The sequence below is a fragment of the Mytilus trossulus genome, chromosome 7 (genome assembly GCF_036588685.1).
Source record: "Mytilus trossulus isolate FHL-02 chromosome 7, PNRI_Mtr1.1.1.hap1, whole genome shotgun sequence".
NCBI classification, from domain to species: domain Eukaryota; kingdom Metazoa; phylum Mollusca; class Bivalvia; order Mytilida; family Mytilidae; genus Mytilus; species Mytilus trossulus.
This window is the reverse complement of record NC_086379.1, coordinates 45,739,060-45,765,454: the sequence shown is the minus strand read 5'-3', so window position 1 is coordinate 45,765,454 and position 26,395 is coordinate 45,739,060. Positions and strand designations below refer to the sequence as shown.

The 26,395-nt window shown below is 31.0% G+C and overlaps 2 protein-coding genes across 9 annotated transcripts in view; one reads left to right on the top strand and one right to left on the bottom strand.

The window, feature by feature from the left end:
* The window catches only part of LOC134725162 (uncharacterized), a 43,747-nt gene extending 26,769 nt beyond the window's left edge, over positions 1-16,978 (top strand). For 3 of the 5 annotated variants that reach the window (XM_063588763.1, XM_063588760.1, XM_063588765.1), the window contains exons 4-14: positions 595-657; positions 2,333-5,536; positions 6,472-6,720; positions 7,255-7,371; positions 7,869-7,970; positions 8,338-8,454; positions 9,952-10,040; positions 10,810-10,899; positions 12,673-12,780; positions 14,155-14,291; positions 15,692-16,978. In XM_063588763.1, coding sequence (XP_063444833.1) covers positions 595-657; positions 2,333-5,536; positions 6,472-6,720; positions 7,255-7,371; positions 7,869-7,970; positions 8,338-8,454; positions 9,952-10,040; positions 10,810-10,899; positions 12,673-12,780; positions 14,155-14,291; positions 15,692-15,762 — 4,347 coding nt within the window. In that variant the 3' untranslated portion in view covers positions 15,763-16,978. The remainder of the gene's footprint in view (positions 1-594; positions 658-2,332; positions 5,537-6,471; positions 6,721-7,254; positions 7,372-7,868; positions 7,971-8,337; positions 8,455-9,951; positions 10,041-10,809; positions 10,900-12,672; positions 12,781-14,154; positions 14,292-15,691) is intronic. The other 2 variants (XM_063588761.1, XM_063588762.1) reach the window with 2 other exon arrangements.
* A 3,308-nt stretch (positions 16,979-20,286) lies between these two features.
* Positions 20,287-26,395, bottom strand: part of LOC134725161 (sodium-independent sulfate anion transporter-like) — a 46,254-nt gene continuing 40,145 nt past the window's right edge. For all 4 annotated transcript variants that reach the window (XM_063588756.1, XM_063588757.1, XM_063588759.1 and 1 more), the window contains 5 exons: positions 24,795-24,903; positions 24,006-24,073; positions 23,163-23,228; positions 22,385-22,472; positions 20,287-21,572 (listed from right to left, as the gene is read on the bottom strand). In XM_063588756.1, the coding sequence (XP_063444826.1) occupies positions 21,484-21,572; positions 22,385-22,472; positions 23,163-23,228; positions 24,006-24,073; positions 24,795-24,903 (420 nt within the window). In that variant the 3' untranslated portion in view covers positions 20,287-21,483. The remainder of the gene's footprint in view (positions 21,573-22,384; positions 22,473-23,162; positions 23,229-24,005; positions 24,074-24,794; positions 24,904-26,395) is intronic.

The window sequence follows — 26,395 nt, the reverse complement described above, 5'->3', positions numbered from 1 at the left end:
CCTAATTAAAGCAGTGGGGGATCCAGGGGGTCCGGGGTTTAAACCCCCTTTTCTTTGAACAATCAATGCATTTGAATGGGGACATATAGTTGGAACACCCCCCTTTTTGTCTTGGGTTGGGAACCCCCCTTTTTAAAATGACTGGATCCGCACCTGTAAAGTCCATTCTCAATACGTCTGTCCATTACAAGGCCATGTATCTTTATGACAGAAACATATAATAATGCTTTAAATACTTGTAATGTTTGTCACTAGACATAAAGTAACCATCACTCAGATACTGATTTTACAATGAATGTAATGTATTTATTGAAACATATTCAATTCTTTTTTACAATTGCTCAATAAAAGATACCGTGAAGATGTAATATATCAGCCCAATATTTTATAGAATAAGCAAATTTGGATGAGAACCTTTTAAATGTTATCTCCTTTAATTTTGGGTGGTTGAACTAGGTATTTAGAAAGTAAGCACTTATTAAAATGAATCAATTGATTGTTTACATTTTTTTAAGCATAATTTTTAACACAACATTTATGTTGGTTGTTAGTATTTAATTTAGTATAAAACGCAATGTTGCATGTTGTTTGCAGAAAGAGTTTGCTTTAAAGCGCCGTTCACGGCTTCCTCGAACAGCCAGGATATCTCAGCTTATAGTACGTGACAAAAGCTACACTCTGCTTTTTCTCTTTGCTTTAATAGGAAATCATGCGTGAAATATAATCAGATATTGCAAGGATGCCAGTTAAAAAGTCTTAATTTATGTATTTTGTTTGGAATTTCTGTAATTGAACTAGTAGAAAGTGTGAAACTTAGGATGGTTTTTTCAGGGAATTAGTTTTTTATGCAACCTTGTGACTTAAGGGGAGTACCCTACAGAAGTCACAATAATTTTTCAGTTACATTTGGAGTCCATCAGTATGGCTTTGTACTTATAAGCTTTGGAAGGAAAAAACTACCATGAGGATGTAGTTTTCCTAGACCCATAATTAACTGTTTTTTGTGTACATTTTACATTTAAAGCTTTTAAAGTTAAAATTATTTCTTTCTTGTGATCAATGAAATAAGATTTCCAGAAGGAAAAACATATAAAGAACGGAATAACACTCAACCCTTAAAATATTGGCATCCTTGACCTTGAATGTTAGAGTTTGACCTTCACTGCTGTCTGGAAGTAGGACACCATGTATACCACACATTATTCACACATCAAACATCATGATCATATTCTAGATTATTTTTATTTTGATACATTTATAACATTAAAAAAAGATCATCATTCAAACATTTTGAGAAATTAAAAATGAGACTCATTAGCATGTGAATATAATGCACCATTAGAAGAAATAAAAATCTTTTCCAGCATACTGGTCAAGTTAAATATTATTGTAAAATATGCTAATTTTTAAACATTTGACCTGTGATATCAGTATATATTTAATATAGTAACTACATTAATACTAAAGAGTTGGAGCCTCATATTTCATCCTCATTTTCAATACACTGATGTCTTGTGTTTGTCTGTGTCTATAGATTTATTTCATTATTATATTTTTTTTTTTCTCTTGATTTTTTTTTTCTATTTTCATGTAGATATTTTGTTTTTATTCCTGTTATTATGTACATACATAGAAAACAGCTTTCAATACCTATCCCAACTTTTAAGATGTAGTTTACTGATCCTATAATGCATGCATTTATCAATTGCTATAAAAAGTCAAGATTTCCTAATTGATTTTGTGTAAACTTCATGAACTTTGTGTAAATAGAAGGGGTATGTGACCGTATGTCATGTTAGCTTTATTGTTTCTAGTGTACAGTTTATAAATAAGTTTAAATATTTCAAGAAATGACATATTTCTCTGTGACATCTTAACATGTCAATGTGTATTTGTATGTACGTCCTGTTAAGCATTGTGGGTAAAATCACTCTTGCTGATCACTTCCCTTTTCAAACATCACAACTCTCACATAATTATAACTTGGGTTTGCATGTTTTAGTTTCTCAGGTAGCAACTACACTTTTGCTTATTGTTAATAAGTTTGCTTTTTTTGACACATTTGTTGTAAAACCTATATACTTTTTTTATGGTTTGCAATGATTTATTTAATAATAATATACATCCAATAACAATTACTTAAATCATTTTTGCCATTTTGTTTAACCCCATTGTTTTTGTTTCATTGGATCAAATTCTTTGGCATCTGTTTCGAAAATATTTCATAGTCAGAAACGCAGAAAATAAGATAATTTGAATAAAGCTTATTTTTCAATTTTGATAATTAATATCAAAACTAATTTGAAATATTGACTATATATCTTAATTGCAGGAAAAGCAAAATAGCAGACTTTCCGATTCTGTGGATTCCTCTCCTGTCTCAAGCGGAACTGACGTTTCTTCAAAATGGTCACCTGAAAGTGTAAATTCATCAAGATCCCCAGCTGGGATCTCTAAAACAAATAGTCTTTCTTCAAATAATAGAAGCAAAAGTATGACTAATATTAACAATGAAAAAACAGTGAAGGTTGAAAAATCCAAGCCGTCTTATACAAAAAAGAAAGATCAAAGCCAGGAAGAACAAAAATCTGTGAACAAATCTGACAAATTTGTCAGGGAACAACGAACAAAAATTCCGGCTCCCGTTCATACTACAAAAAGCACCCCGCAGAAATCAAAACCAAAAGCTTCATCTAAGTCTCAGGCAAAAGCTTTATCAAATTTGAAAAAATCGAGTTCAATGTCGTCCCTGCCAAATCCTGCAAAAATCCCAGGAACCCCATCATATCCTGTTCCAAAACCACCTTCAACAAAAATGACAGAATTGCAGGCTAGACGTTCAAATTTGCTGATAACAGGTAGAATTTCATTTTCTAATCCTGATTTAAGAGACTTTGATGATGACAATTCTTTATCATGTAAATCAGAAAGTGGAATTTCCAGAAATTCTCGTAGACTGAAAAAGTCTGCTTGGCAACAGGCCAATCAACATAGTGCTTCAGACCCAGATATAAGTCGTAATGAAATAGGGGAGAGCCAGGGGTTTGTTTTATCACCGGAAGAACCAATTTTACAATCCCCTAAAATCCATAGACTCAAAAAGCAGCATAAAACAGCAGGAAGTAATCCTGAATTATCATCAACACAATACTCACCAGAAGTTGATCCAGAAAAATTTAGACAGGAATTCCTTGCTGCAAAAAAGAAAAAACAGCCAAAATCATCTGCTACAAATACTGAAAGGAAAACTTCACCTTCAGAAAACAAATCAATGACAAAAGAAACCTCAAAGAGGAGGCAGTTGCCAGTAGAACCAAAAGTTGAAGAACCTCAGTCACTAAATGACTATCCATCTTTAGATGATTGTAATTCTTTACCTCAAGAATTTAGCGGTTTGCCGTTGACCTCTGTTAAACAGCAGCAGATAGGTCAAGTTCTTGCCAAACTTTCCAAACATCTCAATTTGCAGGACACAGGTGAAACTCTGAATTCTACATCAAGTAGTTCATCTACAGAAAATAATATGAAACAGTCTGTCTATTCTAAAAGTCCTTCTAAAAATAAAGAGGAGGAAACGAAACAAAAGTATTTTCATTCACCTACATTGTCAGATAATTCAGGAAATTCTGGGAAAGATGGAGTAGAGGCTAGTGTTTCTAGTTTTAACCAGTCTGGTGTGAATTCTTCAGTGATGAGCTCTGTGGGTTCAGTTGGTACAAATCAAAGCAGACGCATGAGTCCAAAAGGACTGAAAAATACTGTTCATTTTTCTTCATTCGTTACCGAAATAAGTACTAGTGCTAGTCAATCTGTAGAGGATAAAATTTCTGTGAGAAAAATGGATATAACTCCATCAAGTAGTGCTGATTTGACAGGACATACAGGGTCAGCAAATTCTTCAGATTTATCAAATCAAGGTCAAAATGGAAAACCGATGCAAAAAAACGTAAACGACCTGGGGTCGTCAGCAGTACCTCAGGTCAGTACATCAACAACACAGCCATATAGAAATAATTTATTTCCTGGACAGCCAGGATCTATGTTAAGCAAAGTTGCCTTGAGCCCAGAAGAGTCACCAGGTGGCACTCCGAAAAGTTTTTTCAAAGATCAGGAAATGCCATTTCATGTTTATACCGCTGAAATTGATCATAACACTTCGGACAAGGAAAATGAAAACGTGTATCAAAAACAAATTCCTGCTGACATGGATGATAAGCTGAACTTACTTGAAAGAGAACTGAATAAAAGTTGTGATCAGACTTATGGGAATATATTTATGCTAACTGGAAAACGTTCCAACGACTCAGATGATAGATCAATAGGAAGTACTTTGAAAGAGAGTCAGGAAAATGTTATATCAGGAATTCAAAGGAATTATTTCAAAAACGATATTTATTCAGATGCCAACAGAACTGACTTTGAAAAAGTTATGAAAGTTTCATCATCTGTTACAGAAGGCTCGGGTCATGTGATGGGTGATGTGAACCAATCAAAACATTTGTCTCATGGAACTTCTGCCAATAAAAATATTCTTCCAACAGGAAGTCAAATATCTCCGAATATTGTTCCTAAAACTTTAGACCGACATGTGAGACATGGATCATATACTCTTGAGCATCCCTCAGATGCTTTATTAAAAGCAAAATTAAACCAACAAAGTCCGCAATATTCTCAGACCAATGGAAATATTACAAAAATGAATATAGGGCCAGAAAGTATGGAACCTGTATCAGTTTCTCAAAATGATATGAGTGTTCCAACATCGGAATCATCAGAACAAAATGCAAAAGCTGAACATATTCAGAGATATTTGTCTCAAGTGCAGCCGCACCCGGTTGAAGATGTGCTAGAAAATAATCAAAAACCCATTCAGAGCAGTAATACAAGCAGACGACCTTATGACATTGGAGAAGCTGTACAATCATTTACAGAAACTCTTCAATCATTTGAAACCTTAAGTGAGGAAGAGATGTTGAAAATTCAAGCAGATCATTTTAATAAAATTCGTCAACATCTTATCGAGCAACAAAAACAACAGCTAGAAGAACTTTTTGTTTCTCAAAGACGTGAACAAATGAATCTACAGGAAGAAATTGAAATGCATCATGATCATTTACGTGAACAGCAAGAATTATTCACATCATTTTCTGAACAAAACAACCTTAGTCAATTTTCTGCAAACAATCTTCAAAATACCTCTGTGAATAGCTACAATGATTCTGCTCAAAATTTTATGAACCCTCCACATTCTAATCCTTCGAACCAGAATATTTCAGTGAACAATCAATTTCAAATGAATGCTGGTAACTATGGTAACAGCTTCACGTCTGCTGGGTCACAACAGCCAAACACGAAAGGAAGTGCTGTCAACAAGTATGTTCCCAATAGTTACTTCCCTACAAATACTACAAACAGTTACGTTCAGCAAAGTTCAGCCAATGGCTATGTTCCTACAACTTCTGGAAATAGATACCTTCCAAATGAGTCGGTATTGTCAGAAATTCCAGGGAATGTTAGTCAACCTGTTTATTCTCAGGTTAGTTTATATAACAAAAAAACAGTATGACAATGCATGAATAAAGTACCTTTAAGTGATGTATGTTAAATGTATTAGGGGTAAATTCTTCGTTGGGGTTTTAATAGTTTGGAATGATTCAATTCTTGAATTTGATCTTGATTTGATCGAAATATTTTTCATAACACATATCATTATAATTCTACTTTTTGTTCATATTTTGAGGTTATGCATTACATGTATACTAAATGATTTCAGTATAATTAACTTGTCGACTATAACTTTTGGTATTTATATAAACCCACAAATGTGACCATTATCAAGTTTATGTATACACTACTTATCTCCATGTCATGTATTTGTATACTGTGAATTCATTATTTTGAAATATATATTGTTTCAGCCCCAAATTTGATAACTGTAAATTCAGAAATTATTGTGAGGTTTTTATCATTGCGAAAATTGTGACACAGTTGTACACGCAATAATTTAAACTCACATTTTGAAATATTTTATATAACCTAAACAGGATTGTTATCAAAATTGTAAAAAATAAAATCACATTTAAGTCTAAAATGACAAAATCGCAATAATAAATGCACGCAATAATTTCTGAATTAACAATAAACACAGCATGCACAGCTTATATCATAAAATAAGTCATCATACAACTGTACAAGAAAAGGAAGAGTTCATATTTAAAACTCACATCAAAAATACATATATGTGCTGTGTAAATAGAATGAAAGTTATTTAAAAAAAGACTATATATAGTCCAGATCAGAACAAAGAAACTTTAACAGAATTAAAAGCAGTTTTCAAATTCAACATGTTAAATTACAAAGTTTTATCAGTTTTGAATACAACTTAACAATAGAAACTAACAGATAGATGTGGCATAGACATGATAGAGGCACATGGTTCATATGATTAACAATATATATATTCTTTTTCAGCAAATGCCTGCCAACTACTCTACACAACAGAAACCTTTCTCTTATATATCTAGTCCAAGTTTGTATTTTAACCCAAGGGATCGGGATAATGAGTCAGATATTAGCACGTTCAGCAGAGGCACGCCTAAACAGTCTTTAAAGTTTAACCATTCCACACCATCACCTAAAGCCTATAAACCAGTTTTGCACTCTCCTGTAAAGGAGGTTCAAAATGCCTGGACAAGTTCTACAATGGTATACCCAGAGTCTGTAAGTTCTTAGTGTATTGCGGTAGTTTTTAAGTTCTTAAAATTTTTAAATTTTTCAGAAAGATACATAGATATAAGATGTGGTATGAGGACCAATGAGACAACTCTCCATCTATTTCAGAATTTGTAAAAGTAAACGATTATTAGTCGTACAAATGTATGGTCTTCAACATGGAACCTTGGCTCACACCTTATAAATTATGTATGAAATATTCTATTTCGAAACAAATTCTATATTGTAAAAGTAAAAAATATTTTTTTAATGTTAAAATAAACTGATTTAGTTGTTTCTTCTTTACTGTAAGCATCATGTTTAAATAAAGGAATGTGAACTTTTTGAAGCAACATTAGTCTACAGTAAAACCGTGATGCATAATATTATATTGTACAAGTTTATTGATGACATTTAAATCAAAATAAAACACTGTATTTAACTATAAGCATTCATTTCATGAACTCTAACAGTATAAATGCATTGCAAGTCAGCTCCTTGGTTTAATGTTCATCACTTCATCCTTGCAATAATTTTTTTCAGGCATTTGATCCCAGATTACAGCACTGTTTTGATAGAGTATCAGCTTGTGTGAAAGGATACTTGACACGTCGTCTGCTAGTCACAGAAAAAGTACAGGAAGTTGTCAAGACCATTAGTGTAAGTTGCGCTAATAATGTCTTTTATGTTGCACAATCTTGTAAAAATGTAGTTTGTCATTTTATGGTTGTGAATGAATATATACATTATGTTATGTTTTAGAAAATATAAAATTTACTTGTAAGACCTTTTAAAAGAAAAAGGAAGAAAACTTGCTGGAATTTTTTTCTCATGTTTTGTAGCAAGTGCAAATTTATTTCATATTTTCTGACATTGTTCCTGTATCCTTTATTCCTTTTAACTTTTTCCCCCTAAGTAAGACTATCCTAATTCTGTCCTGAAAGGGCTTTGAAGGAGGTAAATTGTATTGAGTAATGGCAAAAATTTGGAACGAATTGGTTCCCTATTAAAAATGCAAATTTCCGTTTAATTTTGAAAAGTATTTTTTGTTTCATGGCATTTCTTTAAAGTGCAATAATTAAATTCATATTTTGGTCCATTACTAAACAATTGCAATAATGAATGAAAGATTTTTTTTAATTTTTTTTTTATTGTAGGATACCAAATGTTTTGCAAGAAGCTTCCAAGCTGAAACTCCCATTAAGAAAGGGCAAGTCAACAATCAAGATAGAGATCTGCTGGATAGAATCATTGCACAGGTAAAGATATATTCTCTGTCAAAATAATGTAGTAGAATGTGTATCCAGGTTTCAGAGATACTGAAAGTCAAATGTATGCTGTAGCTGAAGCATTTGATACTTTTCACAGCTATTGAAATACAAGGGGACAATAAAAATCCTTCGGAAAAAACAAAAACAAATAATACCATGACAAAAAGAAAAGAATAATGGTCTACAAAACACATCACAAAGCAACACAAATATAATAAACACTGAAGGATCAAAGGGATTGAGATAATGAGTCAGATATTAGCACTTTCACCAGAACTGTGCTATCAAACTGTGCTTATGTTTGCCATAAACAAGACTTTTGTTTACAATGTTTTCAAATTTATTTTTGTTTCAGCTGCAGGCAGCTTTGTTAGACGTACATGAGATATTTTTTGACATACCAGTCTGGGAGAGAATGCAGATTATAGATCATGACAGACAAGTGATAGAAGAGAGACGGCTCAGAGAAAGTGTAAGATGTTTACTTGTTCTTATAAGGGGACAATTTCAATGTTTTACAGTAAAGTTTAAAAAGTAATGAAATTCATTTAGATATAAGAAGATGAGGTATGAGTACCAATGAGACAACTCTCCATTCAAGTCATGATATATAAATTAAACGAGTAGACCTCATTTTTGGTGTCGCTTCTCTTCTTTCCACAATAAATTAATCAACACGCCTCTGTGTCCTATAGGTACAGTGCATAGTGGCATTTGTCATCCATTCATATGATTATTCAGATTGAGTTATTTTTGGAGAAAAAGGGCATCCGGATATTGTTCCGTCATTGGACGAAATTATAAGTAAGATTAGTCTTCCGGTTTGCGTTTTTCTGTATACTTTGAACATACATATACAAAGAATAAAGTGTATTTTCAAAATTCTATCTGCTATCATTTTCAAGTTAACTATCCACGACATTCACAGAGTTTATTAAATAGAGAGGGTCTGTATACTTTATCAATGACCACTATGGATCGATTAGTAAAATTCGAATTGAAAGTAAATACACTATATTTATATAGTAATGAATGTTCATAATATACAGATAAGCGCTACAATTATTCATGTGAACTTTTGATACCTTTTCTGAAAATTTTACAAAATTCATTGATTACAAAAAAAAGAAGATGTGGAATGATTGCCATGTTGAAACAAATCTCCACAAGAGACCAATATGACACAGATATTAACAACTATAGGTTACCGTACGACCTTCAACAATGAGCAAAGCCCATACCGCATACTCAGTTTTAAAACTGACAATGTAAAACAATTCAAACCAGAAAACAAGCGGCCTTATTTATGTACAAAAAAATGAACGAAAAACAAATATGTAACACATAAACAAACAACAACCACTGAATTACAGGCTCCTTACTTGAATGTTCATAACATACTAAATGTATGTTCATATTGAAATTGATAGAGAACCAAAAAATGGGAATATTGGAAATAAAGGAGGAGGGATAAAAAAAAAAAAAAAGCATTTTCCTGTCCCCAATAACCTATGACTTATGATACTTTTGCTGAAATTTTCCAGTCATTCAATATTTTACAAAATTCTTCCAACAACACTTTACATACTTTAAACTACGCTCTGAATGCCCGCGATTTCGCGGGTGTGTTCTAGTGATATATAAAAGTGAATCATTATAGGTCGAAGTATGGTCTTCAACATGGAGCCTCACCCTGAACAGTAAGCTATAAAGGGTCCCAAAATGATGTAACAGGATAATTTTATTTGTATGAATAAATGGATTTGTAAATAATTGGGAAGCACAAAGTCAAATTTTAAATAAATAAAATAAATATTTATGATTAAATAAAAACAATTTAACAAAACATCTGGAATGCCTTTCAGAAAGATAATTTTTTGTTTGTATTGATCATGTTAATAAATATTGATGCACAGAAGAATTAGTTTTCATGTTTAGGATCACTATATTATAAATCTTTGAATTATAGGGTGCTACAACAAGATCTAGTGTATCATCATCACAGCCAAGGATCAGTTCTGCCACACTGAAGGCCATGGAAAGAAAAAGAAAAGCACAGTATCCTTACTAAACATTAATTTATTTATCATTGAAAAAAGATCAAGTGGTAATGTCAATAAGTTTTATGGTATGCTCTAAAATATAAAAAAGAAGATGTGGTATGATTGCCAATGAGACAACTATCCACAAAAGACCAAAATGACACAAGCATTAACAACTATAGATCGCCGTACGGCCTTCAACAATGAGCAAAGGCCACTAGAATTTATAAAGGAGAAATAAGCAGTCAAAGACCTCAATTGCATCACAATTTACTGGGGCCGATTCAGCCTTTTTAAAAAGGGGGAGGGGGTTCCAACCTCGAAACCCTCCCCTGGATCTGCTAATGATTCATATGAGAGGAACCATTTAATTTGCCAAAAGGCTCATCTTGGAGTTTAATCAGAGTTACTACAAGTGTGCAAATGGCAAGTCATGAGTGTTTTAAACAGAAAATCAAGTGGCCTCCTTTGATCTACTAAACTAGAAACATTTTGAACTTTTGTTGTTAATGAAATAAAGTCTGTTTCTTTAGTAGACAAAAAATATGTGTCTAGCAAATGATTTTTATTATGCCCCACCTACGATTATTCCAATTTCACGGTCCACTAAACATAGAAAATGATAGTGCGAGTGGGGCATCCGTGTACTGTGGACACATTCTTGTTAAAAATCTTTTAAAAAAAATTGTAAAAATCAAACCTAATGAATTGAATTATAAGTGTTTCGAATAGGATTCATTCTATGCAATAACAGATGAGATTATTATACCTTGACTTTATCAAAGAGAGGCTGAATCAGCTGTGTTTGGTGACATCAGACCAAGGTCGGCACCCCATGTTGATGAAAGATGTCACAGAGAAAGTACAGATTTAAGGTATGTTGAAAGTGATAAAACATTAAAAAAAAAATATCACAAAATTGATATAAAGAAGAGTTGTCTTTCTTTTATTTAACTTTGGATTTTATTGGAAAATCTAAAAAGATACAAAAATAATGCTATTCTCTTTATTGAAATTTTAGTATCGCTATAGTGAATCAGTTATTTTCAATATCTCAAATTTAAAGAGTACTTCTAACAGTAAATGTAAATTTTCAATTATTACAACAGATCAACACATGTTTTCAAACTTGATTACACGGATACTACATGACAATTATATCTATATAATTTAATTTTGGATGTAACACGTCTTCTGATTGGCTGACGTTATTTTGTTATGAGCCCATAGACATAATTTAGTCATGTGACCGTGTTGTCGACGTTTTTTCATGGTTTTCTATGGTTTAAAATGGAATTTTGAATTAAATTATAAGATATGACTGATATATTTTTTCTGTCTATTCGAAATAACATAAAAAATGTGGTGCACACTGTTAAATAACCCGCTACGCGCATTATTCAGTGTGCACCAAATTTTTTATGTTATTTCTTCGTAGACAGAAAAATATTCCAGTCATTCCTTAAATATATAGTTTGAAAAAGATAATAAATATTAAACCTTATAAATCGATTTATAAGTGTTTGGAATATGATTCATTCTATGCAATAACAGATGAGACCATCATAATGCGAATGATAACACATGGTGCCAGATTCGCAACATCAATTTCTTTAAGTCTATCTGCACATGGTGCAAGACACATGAATTGAACCTGGAAATTAAAATTATACATGAAAACATATAAAAAAGTGAAATTTTCACAAATATTTTAATATTGGAGTGGTGCCAACATCAAAATATGTATGAAAATGGCTCTAGCAAAAAATTTTGATATGCAAAAAATTGTAACAGCTGTCATGTGTGGTATTGTAAAATTATTTGATTTATTTAATACAGTTTAGATTTATTGTGAATTGTATGCATGCTTGTTTTAATTAGAATGTTGATTAGTGCAGCTATTCTTTAACATTGTATATTTTTTTCGCTGTTTAACAATTTGTTTTATTGATACCATTTCCATTACCAGAAAAACTCTTTTAATTATAAGCTGATTTCTAACATCTTTTCAACATTTTATGAGCGTACTGGATCCTTCCATTTTTGAACTTGCAAAATTGTGCTTGCTTGAAATTTTACAAATTGAAAATAATCCAACTTGATCATTTAACACATATAACTAGTAGTTATAAGGAAATTTATTCCTGTTAGAATATGTATCCCTGAACCTACTGATGTTAATTTCATGCCCAACAAAAGCACAAATGACTTCAAACAACTTCAGTCAAAACCAAACACAGAAATATATGTACTCACAGGTGTCAAAATGTGATTTTTTTTTTTAAAATCCAATTTAAAAAAAAAAAAATTTTTTCTGTGAAATTTATTTTTACAATAAAATCTTTATATTCTCAATATTCATAAGATTTAAAAGACTTTACAGGTTTTTTTTTGGCAGTTACTCATTTATATGCAGAAAACTCACCTGTTTTTGTGATACAGGTTTTTTTTGGGCAAATAGTCCACTTAGCATATCTCTCCTCCTTTTCTATCTTATATATAGAGATTTACCAACCTTTTTGCTTCATCCAAATTTGAGAACTTTGTCTCACTAGCTCTTATTGTTTTGCTTTAATGCTTTTAGTTGTCTTTTCTAACTGTTATGCATGCTACCTAACTATCGCTCCTAAAAACAATTGATGTTTCAGTGGACCTTTGAGAAGACACTTCCAATTTCTTTTATCCAGGGCTCTACAACCATCTCATCTTTCACACAGTCACAATACTTCATCACAGAGTGGCAGCACCACAGCAAGGTACATTGTCAAACAAAAAAAGAAAGCTTACTTTGCCATTAAATTAAAGGGACACTAGCTGTCAAATTCATGGTCACCGATTTGACTCAAATTCTCAAATTTGATTTATAACAATGTAAAACATTAATCCACACTATCAAAAGTCTAAAATAAACAGTTTACAGAGCATGGTGTAGATAAAATATAGGTTTGTTTCGCATGTATTTTAGTTCAGACGCCATCTAATTAACTATTGATTTGACCTCAGATGACCATATAAGCGATGTAAACATAAATAAAGATATGAATAGATTAAACCAACACGTACAATTGGATTTATATAGGTCTGTTTGGTTTTAATTTATAGATTAAAAATAGATGTTTCTCATTGCTTTTAACCGTATAAGAATGATTTAATGTGCATCGAATTAGTAATCAAATGATTTACTGTAGTTTCACTTTCATTGTTTACATTCTTTTTCTTTAAATAACCAGTACACGTACAATCCATGCATTGTCAATCTCTAGCTAGGGGTTAAATTGAAGTTCACATGAATACGAATTTAAAGAGGTCCACTCATTCACTTGCAAGTGAAAACCTAATTACAATGATTCTTAGAGTAATTTGACAAAATTGAACCTTTTTCGCTGCAAAAAACGAATTGTTATTTCACTATTTCACTTTCATTATTGATTGAACAAAGAAAATCAAACTTAATATTTTTTATATATCTCGTAGCTAGTGCCCCTTTAAGAAGACTTTTAAAATTGAGTTTGAACAAATCTCGTTTTAAATGTTTGTATAACTATGATGTACAATGAAGGTGGTATATAGAGATCTTCTTGTTATCGAAAGCACCTAATTTAGGAGGTACATTTGTCATTTTCAATTGTCTAAAACTATACAGAAATCCTTACTTTAGAGTTTATTTTACAAAACTGAATTTCACTCAACAATGACATTAACATAATGAATCGCAAGAGAAATAACAAACACCTAAAGATGTGATTGTTGGTTGAACAATAATGTGTTTATCAAAATAAGAATATGTGGTACGATTGCCACCAAAGAAGCAACTCTTCACAAGAGACCAAATGACACAGAAAATAACAACCATTGGTCACTATACAGGCTTTATCAATGAACAAATCAGATATTTATAAGGGTCCTTGGTATAATTTGAGTTCGTGCACGCAACATCTCTTTTTGTTCATTATCATGCAAATAAAAAAATTGAGGTCAAAACCAGTTTTTATAAAAGATTTTGTTTTTGGGAGATAGAATACTCGATTATAACTTTGATCAATTAGTTGAAATATTTATTTTTTTTATATTTTTTTAATTGCCAGTCCATATTAGATATAAGAAATTCATAGAATTGCCTTTTTTTTCAGAACAAGAACTCGTCCAAAAACAGCACCAAGTCAGCCAGTCCAACATCAGCATCCAGTACACCAAACATCCAATCCTTCCACCCAGCAGACGACAGCAGCTACAGCAGCACCTAAAACCAGGAAAACAGCTAGTACAGGTTGATAACATATTTTATGCATAATTTTTTGAAGCATTATAAAAATCATCTGGTGAATTGAGAAATATAATAATTTTATCAGGCTAAAACAATTGAACATAGTTAACACTTGTTAGACTTGCAATGTTCCCCTAAAACTATGTGGCTTAATTTATTTGACCGATTTTAAACAATAAAGCATTCTCTGCTGACTTCAGAATTAAGTAACTTAAACCTCACTGATGATGGATAAATGCACTTGATAATATAAGCTACTTTTTATATTAATCATCAAGACATCATGTTTCACATGGGTTAAATTTCATTTTGCTTAAATTGTTTTCTTTGGGTTCAACCTTGAAACATTTTTCGGTTTTATCCAGTTTTAGCAAGATACAGAAAAAATGAGGTAAAAGCTTTAAATAAATGGGCTTTTTTATTTTTATTAATTTTAACTGCTTCATTAATGTCATATACATTCTTTTATCATAATACATTTTGGTTATCATAAATTAACTATCATTGCACTCATGCATTTTAGAGTATAAATGTGATAATCTTGAAAATAAATTTCATTAGCTCGATTAATTATTGTGTAGTGTGTGGTTGCACATCATGTCATATAATATTTAATGGCAGCCATTTTGGTAGCTATAACAATTTCTAAATCATTGCTCATATTTAATGTGAATTGTAGTGGATGAGGAATTATTTTGTTTTGGCCAATCAGAAGCGATATCAAAATCTAAATCATTACTCGTACTAAGTGTGGATTATAGTAGATAACATTTTATTATTTTTAATTCAAAACTTCTTTAGAAATTATAAGTTGACTATAAAAAAATTCTATTGATTTAACAGACATAGCTCTAAGGAAAATAACTTCTAAATTGTTTTTAAGATCCTGTTATATCTGTACACAAATTTTATTTTGAAACGATTTACGATATCAATAAACAATGGAAATTCTTTTCCAAAACACTAAAAAAGCTTTGCATACAAAAAGAATAATAAGCATATCTGTTGTTTTGATTGCTTTAGAGATGAATGATTTTCTTTAAATTTGTTTTACTTTTAACAGATAAAACATTACACAGAAAACTAAAGATAGAGCAAAATAAATCTGTACAATACAATGAGGGGGATAGGACCTTTAACGGGACTCTGGGATCGGGTGTTTTTAAGCTCAGGATTTCGGGATTGATCCTTTCTGGATCCGGGAAGTCTTTTTTCGAATTTTGGGACCTCGGGATTTCATATTTTTAAGCCCAGGATTTTGGGATTTCATGATCAGGACCCCTCCTTCTACAATTGAAACTCATGTGCCTCCATAAGGTTAAGCAGTTCATGCTCCTATATATGGGTTGAATTGATGAAATCAAGATAAAGTATTATCATTAAAATATTCTCTTGTCTTTCAGCAAAATCATCAACGACATCAACAGCATCAGTTGCCCCAAAGAGGAAAAAGTCTGGGAAAGCCTGGAGATGATGAAAAGTTTGTAGGGAGCAAAGGACAAGCCCAATTACATCGAGCTGTATGTGAAAAACTGATGGGGAACAGAGCAAGGTCCAGCAGGCAGAAAACCAGTGAAGTTTGAGTAGAGCAGACGACAACCAAGTGCATCATGGGATACTAGAAGTCATTAAAATTTGTAATATTTGTAAACATTTTTTTGGGAGCACTGGTCAAGTTCAATTACATAGTGCAGTATATGAAAAACTGATGGGGAACAGTTCTAATTTTAATTTCAGCAGATAGCAACCAAGTGCATCATGGGATATCAGAAGTCATTTAAATTTGTAATATTATGAAATGATCTCAGTTTTTGGAAGGTTGTAAAATGAATCTCATATTGTATTCAAAATAGTGATGATGAGTTTTAAAACTTGTTTCATATCTATTTGAAAAGCTGTAAACAAATGCATTTAAAACTTTATGTTATATGTCTATAGCAATCTGTAAATTCATAGGTAACACATTTTCCAACGATTTCATTATTCACTGAAACCTCAAAGTTAAATACTCAATGAAAGGCATATATATCATAGATTAATAATGAGTTTTAATATATCAAGGCCATAGATTCATTCATATTTTTCATAAACCATGAAGAAATTAGTGTTTTCCACAAACCTTAAAGAATAGTAAATTTCACTTTTTTAATTCAACAAACCATAAAAGTTGTGCAAAACATTGCTTATTTTACAACCCATGTATTTGGAAATAAGCATCCAGAATATTTCTATGCATTTAAAAATACTTATGTTACATTTTATCATTTCACTATTTGTAGAGCGATACACATTTAAACCTTTAAATTTCTGTGTAAAACTTGGTTTGGGATGAAGATTGTTAATAGGGGTAAAAAAAGCTTCTCCATCAGAAAAAAATGCCCTACTTTTTTACTGTGTTTTGTTGGAGGAATGCTAAAAAAAATATATGATGCCTTCATCCTCATCAAATATCTGATCATTTTCATACATCTCGTACTCACACTAAATGGCAACATTCCAGTATTGAAGATCATTGCAAAAGTAGAGTAAAATTTTGTTACATTGATTTAAGTTTAATTGTGCACAGTGTTACTGAACCATATTTTTGTTATGTTTTTATTTATATGATTTGTTATTTTTATATGTCAGTCATTCTTTGTTGCCAAACAGATAAAATATCTGTGATTATGAATAAACAAGGTATTATTATTCTTATTTGTTTTTGACGAGCCTTCCACTTCAGTTGAAAAAGCGAGACATAGTGATCCTACATTACGCCAGCGTCAGCGTGGGTTGAGTCGTCCACAAATATTCACTCTGTAGTTAAAGTTTTTGAAATTTTAATACCAGTAATTTTCTTCAACTATTCTGGATATCTCACATGCTTGAACAGAAGCTTGTTTATTTTCTTAAGATAGTAAACAGAGGTAAATTTTGAAAAAAATAAATTTCCATTTTTTCTGTATTTTACTTATAAATGGACTTCGTTTTTTCTGCATGGAAACTTTACATGGACCTTCTGAAGCTTGTTTATGATCAAAAGATAGTATCCAAAAGTAAATTTTGTAAAAAAAAAACACCATTTTTTCTGTATTTTATTTATAAATGGACTTCTTCCAGCTAACATTACATACAGTCTTGTAGTTAAAAAATTTTAAAACATTTTTTAGATTCTTAAACTTTCCTGGATTTGCACCAAACTTGGACAGAAGCTTCTGACAATCAAAAGATTGTATCAAGAGGAATATTTATATTAATTTTTTCCTCATTTTTGTTGAGTGTGTGATTAACAGCAAAAGAAAGGGAGACACTGGGTTCTGCAGAACTCTTACAATTTAAAAAAAATAATATTATAAGCTCACCTGGACCAGAGGGCTATGAGCTATTTTCATCATCCTTTGTCCATTCATGGTTTGACAGAAACCGTTTGCATTTTCATTATCTAATCTAAAACTAACAAGTTTGTCTGAATCAAATTTGGCAGGAATTATATATGGAATGTCCCTCATATAAATTCCTCTATTTTTTTTATCAGATGAAAAAAAGTTACATCACATTTGCGTCTGTCATACAAGTGAGAGGTTTAGCTAGCTATAAAACCAGGTTTAATCCACCATTTTCTACATAAGAAAATACCTGTACGAAGTCAGGAGTATGACAGTTGTTGTCCATTCGTTTGATGTGCTCGAGTATTTGATTTTGCCATTTGATTAGGTACTTTCCTTTTTGAATTTTCTTCGTAGTTCAGTAATTTTACGATTTAACTTTTCATTATTTTATCTTACCTAGTCCACACTGCAAGGTTTCACAAAATTTGACAGCAATGGAGAATTTTTTAATTGTCATTTGGACCTTAAGATATTCTTCCTTTATATAAAATTGAGAATGGAAATGGGGAATGTGTCGAAGAGACAACAACCCGACCAAATAAAAAAACAACAGCAGAAGTTCACCAACAGGTCTTCAATGTAGCGAGAAATTCCCGTACCCGGAGGCGTCCTTCAGCTGGCCCCTAAACAAATATATACTAGTTCAATGATAATGAACGCCATACTAATTTCCAAATTGTACACAAGAAACTAAAATTAAAATAATACAAGACTAACAAAGGCCAGAGGCTCCTGACTTGGGACAGGCGCAAAAATGTGGCAAGGTTAAACATGTTTGTGAGATCTCAACCCTCCCCCTATACCTCTAACCAATATAGAAAAGTAAATGCCTAACAATACGCACATTAAAATTCAGTTCAAGAGAAGTCTGAGGCTAATGTAAGAAGATGTAACCAAAGAAAATAAACCAAATGACAATAATACATAAATAACAACAGACTACTAGCAGTTAACTGACATGCCAGCTCCAGACTTCAATTAAACTGACTGAAAGATTATGATTTCATCTTATGAACATCAGGCACAATCCTTCCCGTTAGGGGTTTAGTATACCATCATAACATATTATGAGAAGAACATAACCCGTGTCATGCCAACAACTGTTCTATATAGTCCTCATTAAAGAAAAAATCATTTTGAGACTTCATCCACGCACTCATCCATCTACATGATATTGTAATGAGGTACGCTACTCTCTGAAAATTGGAATCATTAGTCAATTTATAACTGAGAGAAAGGTTCAAATTGTCCTTTTAACTAAGCTGTGGTCTCAATAGTCTTGTGGCAGAAGTGACAGAATTCTTTCCTGTATTGTTGAAGATCCTAGGTTGGATCCCTAGCTTGATCAAACCAAAGACTTTAACAAACATTGGTATTTGCTGTTTAGTCAACAATCAATTGCCATTTTGGAGTGAGATTGAGGCTTGTCAGAATAATGTGTCATGAGAAGTGACCTGTCTTCCAGTCAATTGTTACCTTTTGAGCTAGTTAGAAGAAATTTGACTCAGGGTGTCAGTCTTGTACAAAGTAAAGTTCTTATATTATTATACTGAACATAGTCCAGTCGAACTAAGATTTAACCTCAAACTAATTGCAACAGAAAATGTTTTAGTTATAATCCATAGCATTATGCCCTTTATATACACAGAAAAAAGTCACATAATGTCTATCTTGAGAAAAACTCAAAATCAGCATTTTTAATTTTCTATGGAAATTAACATTGGAAGGGGAGATAACTTTTGCAGAAATGAGTCTTTTATGGTCAGTTTTTGGTTGCTTTTCTTGAGTCTTCCTCAAGTTAGATTTTATGGGACTTTTTTCTGTGTATATTTTGGGTAAAATGCTAAAGATTAAAACTTAAAAATCTTCTGTTGCAATTACTTGTTAGGATCAAATTTATGCCAGATTGACTGGACTAACATGCATATCATTTGACACTGGCCATTAAGTAGTCATCAAACAATCAAGCAACTGGACATTCAACATTTTATTTTTAAACTCATTTTTCATTCACCTTTGACGAAATTCACAGAAAGTGAGACATCAGGATAACATCATGTATTCGGAACAATTGTAAAGTTTATATGTCATTGTCTGGCAGAGTTCATATGACCTTGACCTATATTTCATGGTTCATTGGTCAATAAAAAGCCTTTCTAATATTATTAGTTTATCTGATACTATAAGCAATAGGTCAATTATATTTGGTGTATTGAATGACTGCAAGATATACATGTCTGTCTGTCAGTTCTTTACCAATGACCTCATTTTCATGATTCATTGACAATGTTGAGGTTTTGTAGTATAATCTCTACCTCATTTACTTTTGGCAGTAGAACCACTATGTTTGGTATGTGGAATGCATGTAAGGTGTACATGTCTGTCAGTCAGGGTTCATATAATCTTGACATCATTTTTATGGTTCATTGGACAATGTGGAGTTTTTGTGGTAGTCTCTTCTAAGATATCATTAGCAATACATCAATTGCATTTGTTGTATGTTAACCAAATAATTGTGAAATGCAAATTATCAAGACATTTAAGGAATAGAAGATCTTTGATAATCCATAGTAAAGACCTATTAAACATTTCAAGACAGTTTCACATCAAACATATCACGGAATAGAGACTAATTTATGTTTAGTTTTATTCATATAAAATTCATATAAATACATAATAATAATTATCATTTACAAAATACATATATTCTTATAAAACAAATATTGATCACATTTTTAACAAGCACTTATAAACAAAAAAACAAAACATCCTCCTTAAGTTTAATTTCCAAACAAAATCATTCATCTATGTCTGCTTTAATCTTTAAATCTATATTGTCGCAGATAATCACTGTGCTAAAGAAAAAATATTCTTTCTTCATTACACTTTAAATCTTGTGATTTTAAGAAGAAAAACACTAGATTACTAATTGTATTCTAAACAAAATCAAGTGGCTTATAACATGGAAAACTTATCTGAATTACTTCCCCTTTCTATATTTATTTGACTTGAACTAGTATTTGAACAGAAATATATAAATTTACTCTTAGGGATAAAGTTTGCATATTCATTGATTACATTTATTCTTTATCCCTAAGAGTAAATTTATATATTTCTTTTCAAATACTAGTTCAAGTCAAATGAATATAGAAAGGGGAAGTAATTCAGATAAGTAAGAGAAAGGGGAAGTAATTCAGATAATTTAAAGAAGGGGAAAGTCATTATGATAATAAAGCATGAAATCCAATTTATTATTCATAATGTTGTGAAACTTTAATAGAAAATGCGTACTCATACAACCTTTCAGCTTTTCTTAAGCATTTATCTCCCAACAAAGACATTTTCACACTTTTTACAAGAAATAAATTCTTAAAGCATAATTCTGGTTATTTGTTCACAAAGGCAATATAAACCATTTTAATTAAACAATATCTAACAAGTTCAAGTTACATACAATTATTTAAAATGCCTCCATTTGTAAAAATAGTAATTACCATAGTTAAAATCACAGCTCGAGATAATGACATGAAATCAACGATAAAGTTTTTAACTTCAACACTACATAATACAACATTTTGTAACTAGTTCATGATGGTAGTACCATTTATAAAATGGAGCAATATAATATCCAACATTAGCCATTTGAAAAAATATACAATTACATTATTCAATCATCAAGAAAATGTCTAAATATTTGATCATATTTAGACAATTCTTGATAAAAATACTTTTATGAAATATTTATCACATTATACAAAGATGAAGTTAGTCTGATGAATTATGGTATTTACAATGATTTTTTTTTAATAATCTCACATAGTTCAATATTACAAATGGCTGCTAATATCAACAATAACAGTAGCTTCTCCGAGGGTATGTGATAATTCACCATTCTGAAGTTCTTTCTTTAACTCATCTAAAACAAAAGTATTCAAATAATTATCAAATATTTCATTGGAAAAGTGTCTTGGAAGATATCATGATTTGATTGGGTGAAATCCATGATCTTAATCACTCTAATAAACTGTCCGTGCTATCAAGAAAAGCATACAAATGAAACATGTCAACTTTTCAAATGACTAATGTAATGTAATGTTCAGTATTTTGGAAAACGAATCATGTTTTAATGCCCCCACCTACGATAGTAAAGGGACATTATGTTTTCTGGTCTGTGCGTCCTTCGTCTGTCCTTTGTTCATCCTTCCTTCTGTCTGTCCTTCTGTTAAGGTTACAGTTTTTTGTCAAGGTAGTTTTTGATGAAGTTGAAGTCCAATCAACTTGAAACTTAGTACACATGTGCCCTATGATATGATCTTTCTAATTTTAATGACAAATTAGTTCTGACCCCAATTTTACAGTCCACTAAACATAGAAAATGATAGTGCAAGTGGGGCATCTGTATACTATGGACACATTCTTGTTTTGTAATGGCAGAATCATTTCCAGTAAAACTGTATACAATTTATATGAATAGCATATCATGTGTAATGGGAGGATCTTGTGGACTGCTGCTTTTCCATTTTTCTATTTTATTTAGACTCATAATTTAGCTTTTCTTCAAAAACAGTTTTTTCATTGATAAGTACCCAGGTACTTAGGACAGAAAATATACAAAGTGTATTTGTCTTCTTTTTGCCAATTGTTCCTATCTAATATCCACAAAAATCAGCTTCAATAAATAATAGCAAGCCAGTTTTATGTGAAGCTTTAAAATATAATAATTCTCACCTTGTAATATCCTACAGCCATCTTTTATTGTAGCACTGACCACAAGGTCATTAATGTCTGCATACTCTATGTATTGAAATACTTTTTCCTGTGAAGAAAATAAAACTCATCAGAGTTTGCATTTAATATAAATGGAAAACTTTAGCAATTTATTACAAAATTTCAAAAAAGTGAATTGTAAATGAAAGCTTCAAAAAGTATTAAAACAATATAAATAATATCTGTTAATTTAGAAATTATTACATGCATTTATTATTCTGTTTTACAAGAATGGATAAATATGAGAGTTTAATAATGGCGATTTTTAGAAAACTGCTAACAGATCTATGTTTTAGTTATCAGAATGCAATTTCTTATTTATTGCGACACCCATTCAGTCACACTATTCACACTAAAAAAAATCTCAATAATTTCTGAATTTACAGTGGGTTAAAAAGAGCTTGAAGTATTATATTTTATGGAAAAAAAATTATGGAAAAAATTAATCAACTCTTTTTTCTAATACAGCAATGGAATTTTGTTTAAATTTTTGTCTCATTCCTTTAGTTTGGCTAAATGAAATGTCATACAAATTCCAGATTCACCAAGCAGGTTGAAAACTATAAACTATGTGTTACTATACTATTATTTCATTTAACCCTTGAATGCAGGCAACTTTATTGGCAAATTCGAGGTCAATATAACCCTGACAATGAATCACACTTTTTGCCAATGTATATCTTACAAGGCACACATTAACAAATTCTAATAAATGTTTTGAATCAAATTTGTAACTTACTGTAATACAGGCAAAGACAATCTTTGAATCTCTTCTAGCAAACTCAACAATCATTTCTTTTATACACTAAAAAATAAAAATAATACTCAATTAGTAATAAAATAAGTCATTTCATAATTGTAAACTATCATATGAGTCCATGATTCTCTCTGGGAACTCAGGATGCCTCTGCCAATAAAATCTGACCACCATGAAATGGAACAATAGTACTGAAAGTGGCATTGAACATCAATCAATCAATCAGTCAAATAATTGTCACAAGAAAATTAGAGTGATCGTTAATAGTTTTAGCTACAGTATGACTATGTTGCTTGGAAATGTAAAACAATTTTCTGTTTTGATTTGTTTTCCATTTGTCATTTCAGGGCCTGATAGCTTACTGTGCAGTATGGGTTTTGCTCATTTTTGAATGCTTTATGATGACCTATAATTGTGAATTTTCGTGTCATTAAGTCCCTGGATGAGAGTAAGTCTCATTTACAATTATAATACATCTTCTTATTTTCATATATAAATCATTAAGCACAAAAATACAATAAAAATAAGAATGTGTCCATAACACATGGCTGCCCAAATAGCACTATCATTTTTATGTTCAGTAGACCGTTAAATTGGAGTACAAAACTTTGGCATTAAAATTAGAAAAATCGTATAATAGGGAACATGTGTACTTAGTTTTAAAAATAATGGACTTAAAATTCATCAAAAACTACCTTGACAAAAAACTAAGCATGACAGACGGATGGACGAACGAACGAAGGTACAAACAAACCTATGGACACACAGACCAGAAAACATATTGCCCATAAATTGTGTTTTTAAAAAATATTTCTTAATACTTACTTGTATAGAACTAAAGTCTATTTCTGATATATGACTGCAATCTAAAACAACTGATTGGTATCTGCCGTCTGAAAGAAAAAGAAATAAATTTTTAAGATAAATTGTTGGGATATTTGGACAACAAATGAGTCTAAATAAGAGACATACTTTGCATTGTTGTCAATATGATGGAATTAGATGCGACAGTCATACAAGTGAGAGGTTTAGTGCTATAAAACCAGGTTCAATCCACCATTTTCTACATTTGAAAATGCCTGTTCCAAGTCAGGAATATGACAGTTGTTGTCCATTCGTTTGATGTGTTTTATCATTTGATTTTGCCATTTGATTAGGGACTTTCCGTTTTGAATTTCCTCTGAGTTCAGTATTTTTGTGATTTCACTTATTGCATGGTATTAAATGAATAGGATGAATTATTTTTTAAATCTATCAAATTTTTTTTTACCCTGAAGTTGTTTACATCCATCTCCTTTGGTTGTTAGTTGTTTCATTTGCAATCATACCTTATCTCTTCATTTTTAGAATGTGAATGTAAGAATAAAAGATAGATTTTAAAAATATCCTAAGGTTTAAAATGTCTTGTAATTGATTTTTACACCATACACACTGTATTGTATACATCAAGGACTGCATACATTGTGAAACTTTTTTGAAAGTAAAACATTGTCATCAAAATAAAAAATACACACTTAAAACCACCAGAAATCTCTCTTTTCTGCTACTGAATCGTTGTTGAGTTGCTTTCTCTTTAACATAGACAAAACTACAGCTTACATTAACAATTCTTACCTTTTTCTGACAGATGTTCCATTTCTTCTAGAATATAGTCAACAGCTGGGAAATTCAAACCATGATTTATTTTTAATACTAATATGTTGTTTGCATCAGTTGGTACTATCTGAAAAAAATATACATGTATTAAATTTTGTCTGTTTATTTTGAAAAATAATTGCTTAAAGTATAGGAATATTTTTTTATGCTATTTCTTTTCATTCTTGCAAAATGCTGTAAAGGTTAAGATTGATGCAGAAATTAAATAAATATCCTGTTATTATAAAGACAGGCGAAATGTTAAATGAATCTGGTAATTAATGTAAAAAAAAATACATAAGATTGTACAAATTCTGATAAAAAAAAATCTATATTATAAACAAATTCATAAAAAAGTTTAAACTGATCTTTTTTTTAAACATTGTAATATTTCATTAGCCATATATAAAATAATTCTAGTTATAATGATAATATTTATTGTGTTTGTTTGTCTTGAACTTTTAACAAAGTTGTTATTTTGGATAAATTGTATATCAAAGTTAAAAATTGCATGAACAGTTTAAATTTGACTGATATACAGAACAACACAGAAAAGTTAAAACATGTCTTGTGTAAAGATTTGACACACATTTAAAACATTATTGCACTCTTAGTGAATAACAGGGGCAGATCCAGCCATTTTAAAAAGGGTGGTTCCTAACCCAGGACAAAAGGGGGGGTTCCAATTACATGTCCCCATTCAAATGCATTGATCTTCCAAAAAAGAAGGGGGTTCCAACCCCCGGACCCCACCCCCCACCCTTCTGGATCCGCGCCTGCATAATGTCCTAAAATTAATCTTTTTAATTTGGACTTTCAATAAAATTCCAATTTTAACACCAATTGCATGCAATAATCTTATAATGCAAACTGGTAGCCACATGCAATTTGACAGTATTATTTTAATAAAACATGCAAAAATGGAACAAAAACATTGCAATGTTGTTACATTTACCCTCTTGTTTAAATGAAGAAACCATTTTCTAAATCCCTCTCTTTCTTGAATGTGCAACAAAAAAGATAAACCTATATTAAACAACCCATTTCATAAGTTAAATTCTCCACATATAATGACTGAAATCTACCTGTCTGCCAATTTTTGGAAAGCATAAATCTAAAATCTGGAATCGAATAATTTTTTTTTATCTATCTAAAAATAATTATTATGCAAATAGACAAGGGCTTGCATAAAATTATTGAAATTACTAGATGACCAAAAAAATATATTTAGACAAAATAAGCTTGAATATAAAACTAATTTTAACACAGGTTAATACAAAATGTGATTATTTTTATTTTTCATTTTGTAATGTCTGTGCATTTTTAAGCTTACTATAAGGTATATATTTCCTTATTGTTAAAGTCTTTAATCTACATCATTTTGTGACTGGTAGATAGTTGTATCCTTGCCAACAAACAAATGGAAGTTTTTAACGACCTTGACCTGCATGGTTGGTTACTGTAAACCAACTTATTTTCGCAGATACTTTATTTCGCGTTTTACCCTTACTTGACCACTTCGCGGCTATTTAATTTTGCGATTTTCTGATTTACTTCATGAAGTTTAATAAGGAAAGATC